This window comes from Bacillus rossius, chromosome 7 (assembly GCF_032445375.1).
Source record: "Bacillus rossius redtenbacheri isolate Brsri chromosome 7, Brsri_v3, whole genome shotgun sequence".
NCBI classification, from domain to species: domain Eukaryota; kingdom Metazoa; phylum Arthropoda; class Insecta; order Phasmatodea; family Bacillidae; genus Bacillus; species Bacillus rossius.
The window spans coordinates 71787393-71802170 of record NC_086335.1 but is presented as its reverse complement, the minus strand read 5'-3'; the positions used below and the strand labels follow the sequence as shown (position 1 = coordinate 71802170).

Here is a 14778-nt window from a genome sequence, read left to right as displayed (position 1 = left end):
GCCCTAATACATGTAGTTACGCTCATCACTCACTCGCTAACTCGGTAACACCAAAGATATATGTATACCTTGGAGACAAGCTTATCATGAAGTAAAATGATTTGCCTATACCATAGATGTGTATATAAAATAGAAAATGGAATTGTATTAGAGTAACATTTGAAATTCAGCTACATACTAGGAACACACCTTAATTATTAAATTAAGGTGTTTGTTATATTCATCACTATGTGCTTTATGAATAATTATGCTTACAAATACAAAAAAAAAGCTTATATCTCTGAAAGTTTAATTGTAAACAAAAAATTATTAAATTTTTCCTTTTTTTGGAAATCTAAGTGTGTGCATTGGGAATTTGATGATATCTGAATTTATTATGTATGCCCTTTCAAAAATCTTTTTAATTTTTTAAATATGATTATATATTTTAGGATTTTAACTTTATTCAAAATATACTAATTTTTTTTGTCTATTATGCATATAAATAAATATAGATACATGTGTGTGTGTGTGTGTGTGTGTGTATATATATATATATATATATATATATATATATATATATATATATATATATATATATGCGCAAAAGTTTTTTTTTTGACAATTTTACATTTTTGCAGCTATACCCTTTAGAACTTTTATATTATATTCTTTTGTGGTAACTTAATTTCTTGTTGCTAAAATTATCAATTAATAGCACATTTATGTACTTTATACATATATATTTTTATCATATATAGTATAGAATATACATCAGAAATTATTTTCATATGCACAATATTAAAATAATTAAAATTTTTTAATATATTTTTGTACCCATTCATTTAAGTTTTTGTTGTATTCATCATTTTTCAACGGACATGTTAGCCACCTTACACCCTAATAGTGATAATATGAAAGTAGAACCCCATTATTGTTTTCTTTTTTCAAATTTTCCCTAACCCTCCCCCTCGTCTAGTAAAAAAATTCATGAATACACTGCTGACAATGTTATGCCATATGAGTCATGATTTTTATGTATTTTTAATTCTTTCAATACATTTGGAAGATTAGCTTCAAATACATATATAGGTAGGTAAATGTACAAATGAAAATAATTATTACTTAATTTTTTTGTTAAAAATATAATAAAATGATTAATGGTACCCAAGAAGATTCCATTACTGGTAAGGAAACCCAACACAAAAAATGCTTCTAAAGCAATTTACATCTTTGTAAATACCAAGCATATACTGGCTTGGAGATAGTGTACCAGTCTCGCTTGCCTAAAGCAAAAATTCTAAAAATTACAAGGAAAGACATGAATTAGATAATAATTTAAGTTGTAGGTACTTGATATAAAAAATAAATTCATCTGGGATACATTCAGGGCCATTGAGTATAACCAAGTGCCCGGGGGCAACATATATTGTCAGGTTCCATCCATGCCTGCCTGATTAGCAGTTCATAATTAATGCAACAGCCATATGATAGCCACAAATCAGTGAAAATGTAAGAGAGGAAATATTATTACTTAATGGTGAGATGCTAGCACATTTTTAATTGCATTCAAAAAGTTGTTTGCACATTGTCTACCACCAGAGTGTAGACTACTCACAACAAGTAAGGTGAGTGCAGTAGCGTAGTCAGGATTTGTGTATGGGAGGGGTTCAGAAGCATGGTCCCCCCCCCCCCTTATTAAAGGAGGGGGGGGTCGGTTCTCCCCCGGAAAAATTTGGATTTTAAGGTGTAAAATAGTGCTATTTGAGCATTTTTCGGTACTTAACTTTAAATATTGTAATGGTAATAATATTATTAATTATTTATAAAAAAATTGTTTGAGTGGTGAAGTAAGAAATTAATTAAAGATATTTCAATCAATCCAAGTGCCTTGTCTACGTCCACTCAAAATCATAAATCATGCTCGAAGCTCGACAATACAAAAAAAAAGGAATAAAAATGGTTGGGTTTCAGCAGAACTGGCCTATTCCTGGAAACCATTAGCTTTAGCTTGAAGAGTTACCCAGTCACCACCTGCTTATAATTACCGCGCTGGTTAAATACAATAGGTGTAAGATATTTGAAAACTTGGGACCCGTCACGGCGTCACAACCTTATAACTTCTGCTCGTGACAGGGGTAGGGGAAGGGAAGGAGAATCGGTAGGGCTCACTTACTCTTCCCCTCCAGTGCAGTGGCCGGTGATAGCAGTAAGACACCCAGGCTAACCAGCTTTCAGATAAGAAAAAAAAAAGGTGACTAAGGGGGGGGGGGAGAGGTTAGAACCCCTTAACCCCCCCCCCCCCCCCCCTGGCTTCGCCCCTGGGTGAGTGGCAACTGAGGTCTACAAAATGCTGCTCCAACAAGAATCATAGACTGACTATATTCCAGGCACTATACCCTTCTAGTCTACAATCCCCCATTTTTAAAATCTATCTATCACTGCACTACTGTTAACTAGAGCTGTTAATCTTCTCTTTGTCAGGCTTACCATCAACCATGTGTTTAACTGGTGATTTGTAACAAATTATACTTCTGAGTTGGTTTTATTCACTGGAAGCATTCTCAGCAATAAAGGTTGAGATGAAACTCAAACGCGATGGCGATGGGTTAACGACACGTCAAGTGCTGATGAAGAAGTAACAAGTCACTTGCATTCTCTTGCAACTAGTTCTTTGCCACGTCAAGGTGACCTCCCCTGACGTTACTCAACCCCATCAGTGTTCCAAGTCTAGACCAGGAAAGAGTGCTTTGTTGCTAATGGTGTTACCAATAAAACATGTTTATCTTCGTTAAGCACTAAACTGGATTCACTCTTTCACACGAGTCTTCATGTTCTCCTGTGTCTACGTCTACCGGCCAGTCCCACAGACACAAGTATCCACTCAGACTTCTCGCACGGACAGTCGGTTTGGTGCAATTTCCAATCTCTCCACGTTGTCTGGACACAAGGTGGAGTTCTCTGGGTGCCTCCAAACTCAATGAATTTCAAACAAGCGTAAATATAATACCATCCAAATCCATTTAAATTACAGTAGTTTCTTTCAACCAATAACAATAAGAACCAATGAAGAGATTAATCATGTTCCGAATAAAAGTGGGAAAAACAGGTATATTGTGTACTTGGTTCAGTGCAGTAAAATATAAATACTTTAATGTTTACTTTTAAGTACTAATTTAAAAATATTCTATTTGTATAATTTGATTAACTTACGATGACCAAAGGTATAATGTATACTATGAATTCACTATTTTATGCACAAAACATTCACTTCATGAAACATTCAATTGGAACTACATATGTACCATTTAATTTTTTCACTACCTTTCCCTACTTAACCACCACAATCACTGCTTGAACACATTTATTGTCACAAATTAAAGCAACTTGCATGTTACAAATGATTGTAAAATACTAAAATTTTTAAAACAGGCACATTACAGTAAATATACAAAAACAGATTCATACACTTCACCTATTCCAAAAATCTTATTAACAAGTTAATATGCTTGTAGCCACACCCTTTCAAATCTCAACTCGTACATATAAAAATAAATTTCCATTATTTTACAGCTCTTTGTATAAAAATATATAAAAATAGTAATGCTTGGTAAAAACCGGGACAGGCACAGATACACACAATTCAACACAAATCAGTAATCACTACGAACTGGAATACTCTTCGTTTATGGTCCTTCCAATCACGAGTCTTCGAATTTCGCTGGTGCCGGCTCCGATCTCGTACAACTTTGCGTCTCGCAACAACCGGCCGGTGGGGTAGTCGTTGATGAAGCCGTTGCCCCCTGCAACAGGCAATACCATGAGCTGAATTGTCACTTTCTGACCAACAAACATACCTTCACGCAATAGCGACACAGCTCTGTCCTAATTAACTTGGTCAGCCCTGCAGCGGCATCCTATATCCACGAATTGTGTACTCATGTGATATTCTGGTTTTTTTGTATTATCATGTATGTAATTTTTGATGTTGGATTCAATATGTGTCTAGGTTCTTGCTTGGTAATCTGACAACAACATGTTGTTTTGAGGAGACTTTGACTTAGTGTTTATCCTGGTGATGCAAGCTTTGTCAGACCTCGTGCTGTGCCTCAGCTTGTAAGTATCTTGTTTGTTTACGAGATCCGTCCACACAAGTTTTGTTTTCATCTTTCACGTTATGTTTGTATTTTGGATGTATGAATTCATTGGATAAGAGTTTTTGATTTGATGTAAAATTCTTAAGGTAAGATTCTTTTTATCGTGGAATTTGACTCCTTTATTTATGATCCTGTGAAAGTTGTTTGTTAAATAAATATAGTTGTATCGCATGCATTTCCTAGTCTATTGCTTCACGCGTCCTACTGCTTTCAGATTTCCCTTTCAGAAAGGAAGACTTTTACAAATCCAAAATTTACTGTATCTTTGTTATCTTCGTTAGCAGGTTTGACATCTCCTCCGTTGAAGGTACCATCACTGTACGTTTCAATCGTTAAAACAATTTCACCAATCACCTGCTATAAAAATGAAAACCATCTAAAAAATAAAACCATTAATCTTGTCTCTGGACACAACATAAAACATTGTAACTGCAGAATAAACTGAATCAGTAAACGGTCATGTATTCCTATGAAATACAATACACTGAAATAAACAAGCAACATGCTTCACTGACATGGTTCTACACTGCAAGAATGCACAGAGGATTGAGTGCGCTCCAGACAGTCTCGGTGCTCATGACCTCGAGTCACGGCGCGGTGCGGAGTGTAACCCACAACCCCGCCACGGGCGTGACGGGTGACCGATACAGCCCCCGAGCACACCAACTGCGGTAGAGCCGGGGCGGAGAGGCGAGTCACGGAGAAGCACGCCGACTCACCGAGGCACTGGATGGCGTCCAGCGCGACCTGCGTGGCCTGCTCCGCGCAGTACAGGATGACGCCCGCGCAGTCCTTCCTGTTGGCACTGCCGGCATCACACGCCCGGGCCACGCAGTACAGGTAGCTGCGACACGCACTCAGCCGGGTGTACATGTCCGCCATCTTGCCCTGCACGGCCGAACAAGCACGTCACGCGCTGCCACGCCACCTTCTGCCCGCGTCCCCGTGTCTCTCGCCCGCCTCGTCCAGTGTTCCGCGCTCCTCGTGCTGAGCGGACGCCCGTGGCCGTGTGTTACGCTGCTCTCACAAAGACTTCACAAAGTTCTTAAAAACAAGAACTGACCTGAAATTGCAACCAAGTGAATGACTATCGACATTTTAACTTGCTTCAAATCATTAAATCAATACACAGTTGTAACCGGTTGATTCATTGGCTGTGGTACTTACGTTTAACTAATGATAGTTGGGTCTTCAACCACACATGAAATTTTGATTAAAATAAAGGCTGGTTTTAGGACATCAAAGAAACACACTAGTATCAAAAATTTCTAATTCAGTTTGTTAATTAACATTGCATCGATTTCCCTTCTTTCCAATTTCATTAAGACACCTTATAAAGGTAATTTCTACACTTTATAGAAATCGGTTAATTTATTTTATTCACACTTAACATTTTCATCAGTTTAAAATATGGTTCGCTTATTCTATGCAATTGTGTGTGATTTGAAAAGTATTTTTCTTTGTCTATGATTATGATTTTTATCTTTAGTCATAAACCTTAAATTTTATTTTAATTCATTTTTTTCTCTGCATTTGTAAAGAATAGGAGTTTTCATTACTTAATTTCTGGACAAACAGTTCATGTTTTGTCAAAATTTAGAGAATCGCGTTGTTATTAACAAGATAGAGAAGAATGTTCTTTTAGAATGTTCGTCAGTAAGCACGTTTTTAAGTTGGATTCTCCAAATATCTACTACAAGAAATATGACGATATTAAATATTTCAAGCTGGATTGCTGAAAATTAGAGAAGATTTATTGATATTTGCAAGAAATGAAGTGGATTTATATAAAATTATTTACGAAGAATTACCAGTTATTATCAACGAGTCCTGAACCATTAGCTGCGGATATCGACGTGCAGAAAAGAACTTACCAGGAATATATAATTTTGAGGATAATCTAAAATTGACCTGCGAAAGAATAATCGACAAATCCAATGAAGGTTTGATGTCCGAGTCTACTTCTGTCCTGTCCAACGACTGACTGAAGGAAGGTGTGGAAGAACGTTTCAACTCGACGATGGAGTATCCAGAGAAGGACGATCCGTGAGCCAGTCCGACGACCAGCCCCAGGAGACCGTTCGAGAGGAGTACCCGGAGGACTGCTTCTACCAGTAACGAGAGTGATGAAGGTCGCTGTCCGTTGATCGCGCAGTGCAGTGGTCACAGAGTATTGCCTATTTTCCCTGGTGTGGTTTGCTGAAACCGAGGCTGGTTTGTCCCAGTCCCGTCACGTCGCTGTATAAACTTTCGTCGTTACGTTCAAGATTTATATCCACGTTAATAAACAATCATTCATTCAAAGAGACTTGAAGAATTGAAAGTTTAAATTAAAATTGTAACTCCTATTCTGCATACATACAAGCTTGGCTAATTTAATTTATCGTATATTATACCGGGATCCCAGTATTAGTTTTAGACATAGTACATGATTGGAATTCATTTTGGAGTGAGTCACTATTGAGTAGGATGTTTACTCTGGTGTAGTATGTTTTCACTGAAACCCAGAGGTTTGCTCACCGTCTGATTACTAAACGGCACACACTCATATATAATTGATTTTAGCTTATTGTAACTTTCAACATGAACTAAACTTAAAAGGATAGATAATTTTTAGTTTTTTTGATCTGAAGTAACTGATTTACATATTTGCCTAAATATAAATTTTAGGAACTTGATTACTACTTTGCACTTGGATTGATGAGTAACTAAAACCCCTGAAAGAATTCCAATTATCTTAGATTAGCAAATAATTTTACTTATACTATAGTGTGACTTATTAATTCTGTGAATCAAATATGTTGTATGATTGTTATGTCAACGATACAACAACACTTTGATAATACACTACCATTTGTTACCGATATCACATACTATTATTTACCACAGATAAAATAGTTACACTAAGAAATATTTTCAGTTTGGAATCTTGTAGGGTTAATTTACAGTCTTCAATTCGTTCATCCTGGCAGGACACCACAGATGTTAGGAAAATGATAATAAATAATTAATAATTTCTGTTTGACACATTAATGGGTTCCGCGCAACCTTTTCAATTTTCTGGGTTTTCCCTGTTTTCTGTATGTCCCCTGTCTGTGGGAGTCCTGCCATTATACAAAAAAATAATATTCATTCCAATTCAATTTCAGAATTTTTTCTTTTCCTAAAATCTTTACTAAATTAATTTATATTGCTAAACTACATAAAATTTCTCAACATAACATGTATTAAGGGGAAACACAATCTTGTCCAAATGTAGTTGCCACAGTTAAACAAGGTAGTAAGTGTGTGCAGTAATTGTACGGTGGACCTGAAAGTCTGAAACGCACATAATCAACCGTCATGATACAGTATTCACAACACTATACCTACCTGAACAAGCTGGAATTCAGAGATTCTTCTCTCAAACTGCTTCCTCAGGTTCACGTACTCGAACGTGATGTCGCAACAGGCCTGCATGATTCTGAGGGGAGGCACACATGTCAAATGCAAACACAAACAGCCATTCACATGAGAGGGTTACATTTTGATCACGTTTCGTACATCACTTTTCTTTACTTGAAATAAAACCACATTTTAAACCATTTGTATCTTCAAACGTAAAATTTGCAGATTGCAAAGGCCCCAATGCTGTACCTCCTATGAGAGTGAAGCCTGGTCTCCACCCCGCTGGCGGAACCCTTGCATCACGCCCGGACGAGTCAAGTTAGCGATTGTGTCTGCACGGGACCACTGGGCGGTGGCACTACTAACTTCCTGCACTGACGTCCTTTCAGTGACATGTTCAGAGACGACACTGAAGTCGTCCAGGCACGCCCAGCTGAGCCCTACCCCCCTCACCCACAAGCTCGCTCGCTCCACTCCCGTGTGCACCAGTGCTTCTGTCTGCACAGCCCGGACGATGGGGGAAGTCATACTCACTGACCATTAAATAAAAGACTTAAATAATCCCGGTGGACAAAACCATCCTGAACACACCCCTGAGCTGCAATTCAGATTTCAAAAATATCAATTAAAATACCTACAGTCATTATAAAGGGTTTTTTATAACAACTTTGTTTTAATTATGAAAAGTGTTTTATGTATTGTTGGCTTTAATGTATCACGTAACGGTCAACGAGGCGGGAGGGGCCCAGGTCGGTGGCCAGTCTGAAGTCACAACCACCTGAGGTGGGACGTGTCAACACCCCGAGGACTTCATACTAGCCATCACTGACTACTCGTACTTTCAATAGTATTATTCAAGTTCTTTATACACTCGGGTTTGCCTCAGGAGGCAGACTGCTTACCTAAATATTCTTTAACCCTTTTAACGTAATTTGTCACCAATGCTGCGAGGGTTGGCCACAAGGTGACCGACCACAACGTGTGCTAATTCGTGCCGCAAGTAGTTTTAACCATTAATTATCACAGCGTACAAGCGGTGTGTAGGTTATCCCGATCAATAAATCATGTCGATCGGGAGTTATAAGTTCTTTACCACATGTTGACGGGTACTGGTACCAGGCTGTGGGACGCCCTAAAGAGCTCACTGAGTAGGTTCTGCGAGTAAGCATGCCCGATGCTCAGTACAGGCCAGGTCAATAAGTATTGAGGAAGCTGTTAAGGGGCAATTCGAGTCTTGCCTCCACACGGGCCATGTCTCGCCTCGGGAAGGAGACTGGCGTTACCAGAGGTCCGTATGCCCTTGAAACATACAGTGGCACCCATCACTTCCTTCTTGATTGCTGAATAACATTCCAGCATACCCTCGCTTGCATCAAACGTAAGTCGTAACCAACTATGCCGTTGCCGTAACTGAGCAGAGCTGGCAAACAAAATGGATCCAAAACTCAGCCAAACATGGCATGCCCAGTAAAGCTATTTTAACAGTTTACAATAAGATCAAACTTTGTTTAACCAGAAAAAAAAGCAACCTTTAAACGTTCCAATTCATACCGAAGGTACCCAAATACCTTAGAAGTGCAGAACCACATGTGAAAGTAAAGCGTTAAACAAGCTGGGCTCACCCGACGGGCCCCGCGGCCAGCACCAGTCGCTCCAGGTCCAGCCCGCTGAACAGCACGTACACGCCCTGGTTCTCGCGCCCCAGCAGGTTGGAGCACGGCACCGCGCAGTCCTCGAACACCAGCTCCGACGTGTTGGAGCCGCGCATGCCCAGCTTGTCCAGCTTCTGCGCGGCGGAGAAGCCCTCGGTGCCGCGCTCCACGATGAACGCCGAGATGCCGTGCTGTGGTTTGGGCGCAGAGGGGTCTGTGCGCGCGTACACCTGGGCAGCACGCCTCGGTGCAGACTACCAGGACACTCCTCGCCGAGCACCTGCTGGTTCGTGTGGGGATCCCCGACTAGCTCTCGCACAACACTCCCTCCAGCTCGGAATCATCTCTCTTCATCAGATTACAGTACATGGATCAACTCAAGACTCGGGACAGTACAAAGTACATTTTTGAAAGCTGATCATTTCTACTTTTGTATTTTGTAACTAAAGTAGAACCCTAATACAACCCTAACTTTCCTGTTAACTCTCTTAAGAATTTATGTCATAATTAAGCTGTACGTATATAATTTTTAAATATTAATAATTACATACCAGCAGTTAAATATAATATTTTAAAGGTAGACAGATCAAGTAAAGATATAGCCTATATGTATATCATACACAGCTACCATTTGAAGTCGCGTTTAACAGCTAAGAGTGGTTTCAAGTCATAATAATTACACAAGCTTTCATAGCAGATCTATAATATTTGTGAGTGATTGACAGGTTATGAAGTAAAATTAGCTTATTTGTTACGTCACCAGGAGGTTGATTTTCCACATTTGGCCATAACTTACACATTGGTAAAAAAAAAGTGTACACATTTATAGCTGAATGAAGCATTTTTTCATAAAATTTTACTGTGTTCATGCACATTGCTGTCAAAGAAAACCAGACAAAATGACATTAATGATTTTACCATTCATTGCTTTTAAGAAATATATTTACAAACCATTGTGGAATGGTTGTTGAGCCACTCTGTATTAATGATAAACATGCTGTCTGGAACACACACACAATTACTAACCACAAGAACATCTGCGTCCGGTCCATTTGTGATCCAGAATTTATTTCCGTTCAAAACAAAATGGTCGCCTTTCTTCTCTGCTCTGAGCTTCATGGAGACCACGTCAGAGCCCGCAGATGGCTCGGACATCGCCAGAGCGCCCATGTGTTCCCCAGAGCACAGCTGGAAGCACGAGACACGTGTGACCCTGTGCCACTGTACAACAGTGCCATCTGGAAAACTGCTCACGTCTACAAAGGTACTGACTGCCCAACTGCACAGTACTGCCACCAGACTGCCACATGACTGCCAGCAGAATTGCCAAAGGACTCTAGCAAGTGAGCCAAACCTACTTTCGGGAGGAACTTCCTCTTCTGCTCCTCCGTGCCGTTGCGATGGATCTGGTTGAGGCACAGGTTGGAGTGAGCCCCGTAGCTGAGCGCTATTGCTGCCGATGCCCTGGACAGCTCCTCCATTATGAGGACGTGGTTCAGGTAGCCGAGGTTGGAGCCCCCGTAGCTGGGGTCGGCCGTGGCCCCCAGCATCCCGAGGCTGCCCAAGGTGCGCCAGAACTCCTGCAACTCGCTCACGCCACGCAGCAGTCGGTCAGGTCTCGTGTGCGTGGTTTAGCAGAGAGTCTCACCGTGCTGGAAACCACCTGGTACCAGCGGTGCAGCTCTCCTTCCACAACACTGCCCTCATTTGACTGCTGACAAGACAACCTGGACCCAGCGACAATGAGTTGGTACAGTCACGTGATGGGTGCAGAGCTATTCGTAACAGTACTAGTACAACGCTGATACACCACATTTTTATTCTTAAATATTTTTTTTTTATGGAAAAATATCCATCTCTGTACCTACACATGCTAACATATTTTGCTTGCTAAATAGTTGACCATAATAATTAGATTAAAAAAAGTTTGGTCAAAAAAATGTTGTTTGATTAAAATAATACCACATAATTGACCATGTTCACAACAACAACTAGCCATTCCTGATAAACCTTCAACAGGTCCTTTAAATGGTAGGTCTACAACTCTTTTTGGATTCCAAAAAAAATTAATCCACAACTACTGTGACTTACCTCCTGCTCAAACACATTTTAGAGAATCTGGATAAATTGGGCATTTTTTTGTGATCAATCAAAGGCCTTTGATTGTGAACCATAATATTGAAAATTAAGGTATAAGAGGTATTGCCATTAAATTTCTTTCTTCATACTTAAAACATCGAAATCCATGGGTTTATCTAAAAGATGATACTAGGGAAGTAACACCTAATTGGGATATAATTATAACCGGAGTTTCTCATGGAAGTATACTTGGGCCGCTACTTTTTCTAATCTACATAAATGACCCACTTCAAAAAAATGAATGGAAGATGATACTCTTTGCCAATTATACAAACATTGTTGTAACAGTCCAAAATAGCAATCAATTAAATGCATTTGCCATAAACACCCTAGACAGCATGGAAATTTTGTTTAGAGAAAACAAGCTAAACCTAAATTGAAATAAGACAAATTTTCTATGCTTCAAGAGAAATACAGTAATTAACCCTACACCCATTGTTCACTCATACAAGGGACAATTAATAAGGAAAAAAAATTCTACAAAATTTTTAGGTTTAGAAATAGATACCCACCTAAACTGGCACATGCATATTCACATAATGTTAAAAAACTAACCAGTGCTTTATGGTTTAAGGGTAATAAGAATGTTAGTAGGTATCTTAAGACCACTTACATTCAGCTTATTTTGCTTATTTCCATTCCCTTATGTGCTGCGGTATAGAACTTAGGGGACTCACAACAGAAGGAAATAGAATATTTAAGCTTCATAAGAAAAAGCTATAATGCTAATTTAATTTTCGAAACCATCTTCATCTTGTAGAAATTTATTGAAAAATCTCAAAATTTTACCTTTTTACAGCCAAAATTTTGTTAAACTATTGATTTTAATGAAAGCTACTTAATACTCTCCTCCACAAAACAAATAGTGTCATACACCCGTATAAAACAAGAAATACACTATAATACCCTCTCACTCTACCAACTACTGTAACTGCCAAATATTGTAACTATGTGGGCATCGACCTGAACAACAGTTTACCACATGTTAAATATATAAACAACAAATAAATCTTTGCAAAAACTAGCACAAAAATTGTTTTTCTATTCTTTCAAAGTCATTGAAAATTTTATGAAGATAATAAAAAAATATTGTAAGATTGTAGAATATAGTTTCTTATAGTTTCACATACTTAATGTTATGATTTTATTGTAAGTGCAAGCATAATGTAATATTGTATTTTGTGTTCCTTATTAGGTATACTTTCTACTTATTATATATATTTGACGTGTATCATACACCAGAAATGTGGTCGAACAATATGTAAAATAAAATAAACAAATAAAATTACACTGCACTAGTGGCATGAGTGACAAGATCTCTGGGACACTCACACCAGCTGATTCTTCGTGGTTACTCACCCTCAGTCCTGGAAAATTATTTGTTCTGTCGATTTCAGCTGCTTTGGGTGCCAACTCATTCTGCGCGACTTCGAAAACAGTCTGGCGAAGCTGAAAACAACAATGAAAATAAGAACCTGCAACTGCATCGCATGCATTACCTATCTTAGGGGGTACGTTCCGGTCCAGGTCATTATTTATATTTATATTTAACACGGATAAAATTGTCAACTTTTTGAGTGGATGAACTTCAACAAAATAAAAAAAATACACGGTACATACTTTTTGCATGATTAGTTGGCAAAGTTGTGCAGTACGGCTAGGGAGAACCAAATGAAATAAATAACTGAAAGTTTTTGGGTTTAAGGGAATGCTGATGGGTACTGAAAGATGTTGTTTTAATTCTCCTACAAATAATTATTTAATTTTATTTAGCCTTTTAAAACCATAAAAATTCTTAGGATGTTAAAAGGTTTAGAAGAAGAAATTTTTTTTTTCTGAAAGAAATAAAACTTTATCACATACTAGCCAGAAAAAATTGACGTTCCAGTTGTATATTCAGTTTCGTTCTCCTTATCCATACTCCACAAAACGTTAAAACTGCAACTTTGGCAGCTAATTATGCAAAAGTATGCAATACATGCATAAAGTATGCAATATATGGAAAAAGTATGCAAAATAATTTTTTTTTTTATTTTATGAAAGTTAAGCCACTCAAAAAGTCTGCCAGTTTAACTGTGTGGAACGTAAATATATAATAATTGTCTGGAATGGGACAATTCCTCTTAAGTATTGTTATGTTTAATTTAAAAATCCTTAGACCTTAATTATTCTTGTGAAGGTTTTTATGAACTAGGCCCTACTATAATTTACAATTTTTACCATTTTGAAAAGTTGGTTAAAAGACTGTCAAATGGATAATTCTGAAGTAAACCTGCGATACCTACCGTCCTTATTTTACGCAGTTGCTCAAACGCGACGTATTGGGCAGAACGCGGTAAATCTCACCGTGAAACGGATGGTTGTATTCTGATATCTAGAACTAGTAATTTTGCAGAAGAGCGGCTTCTGGGACGTAACAACTAACTTAGAGAAAATTGGTTATGTCAGCTACATTAAAAATAGGAACCTATTTGATACATTAGTATAAAATTAAAAAAAAAAAAAACTCTTTTTTGTAATTAAATGAACATACCAAACCAAGGTTTTCGGATTGTTGTAAGAGTTTGGTCGCTTAGTTTCATTTCTTGTTGCATCAGAATGTGAAAACCTAACGGCGTACAATTTAATACATCTTCAAACTAGCAAATACGTAAACAGGGGCGTTATATTATGTACCTTTAACAACTGCAAGCATATTTTTTTTATTTATTTTTATTTATTTATTTATTCAATTTTTGTTCTGTAGATCCCATATGGAGGTAAGGGCTCCGGGATATAGAACAAGTCAATTAATACAAATATATACAAACAATTCATGTAATTCTTAAAAGTAAAGAACAAATGAGTTTTCTTTACCTGTCTTTGTTCCTGTGACAATCCATAAATATCATCATTAATTGCGTAGTATTGGCTGAGAAACCTCGGTATTAGAGTATATTTCGGTAATTTAAAGCTATTTACGACCTTTCCTAACGTCGCCATTTATTTATGCTGCAGAAATGATGAAAATGTTTTTTTGTTCGTCACGTCGTCAGTGACATAATGTTATAATGGTACGGGCCATCAAAATAATGGTACAGCGGTACCAAATAATGGCACTGGTAATCAAGCTCAAGTTGATTTTTTCCCCCTAACTGTTCGATAGGGAGAGTACTTTATTTACTTTATGGGGATATGTTCGAGTTCGGGAGGTCTATCTCATGTCGAAGCCTATACGCCTGATCACACGTAGTTTCAACCACACATAGCAAGGTGGCATGCATTTGGCGTTTATTCGGAATTGTCGAGCAAGTAAAAACTGCGCAAACACAAGGAAAACCCTGGGCAATAAGACTAGGCGCCCAACCAACTCCCAGTAGCACCCAGGGCCGGCGCGTCCATATAGGCGAACTAGGCAACCGCCTAGGGCGCCAAGTAGCTGGGGGCGGCGCAGCACGACACACAACAGCTCATATAATATGTTT

The 14778-nt window shown here is 38.2% G+C and overlaps 1 protein-coding gene across 1 annotated transcript; it reads right to left on the bottom strand.

The window, feature by feature from the left end:
• Positions 1–3326: 3326 nt before the first annotated feature.
• On the bottom strand, positions 3327–14448 carry LOC134534363 (isovaleryl-CoA dehydrogenase, mitochondrial). Its single transcript, XM_063372799.1, has 8 exons — positions 14171–14448; positions 12674–12763; positions 10534–10755; positions 10202–10363; positions 9146–9405; positions 7509–7599; positions 4856–5024; positions 3327–3782 (listed from the first exon to the last, which is right to left on the bottom strand). The coding sequence occupies exons 1-8, from the start codon at positions 14294–14296 to the stop codon at positions 3643–3645; spliced, it is 1260 nt and encodes a 419-aa protein (XP_063228869.1). The 5' UTR covers positions 14297–14448; the 3' UTR covers positions 3327–3642.
• Between the last annotated feature and the right edge of the window lie 330 nt (positions 14449–14778).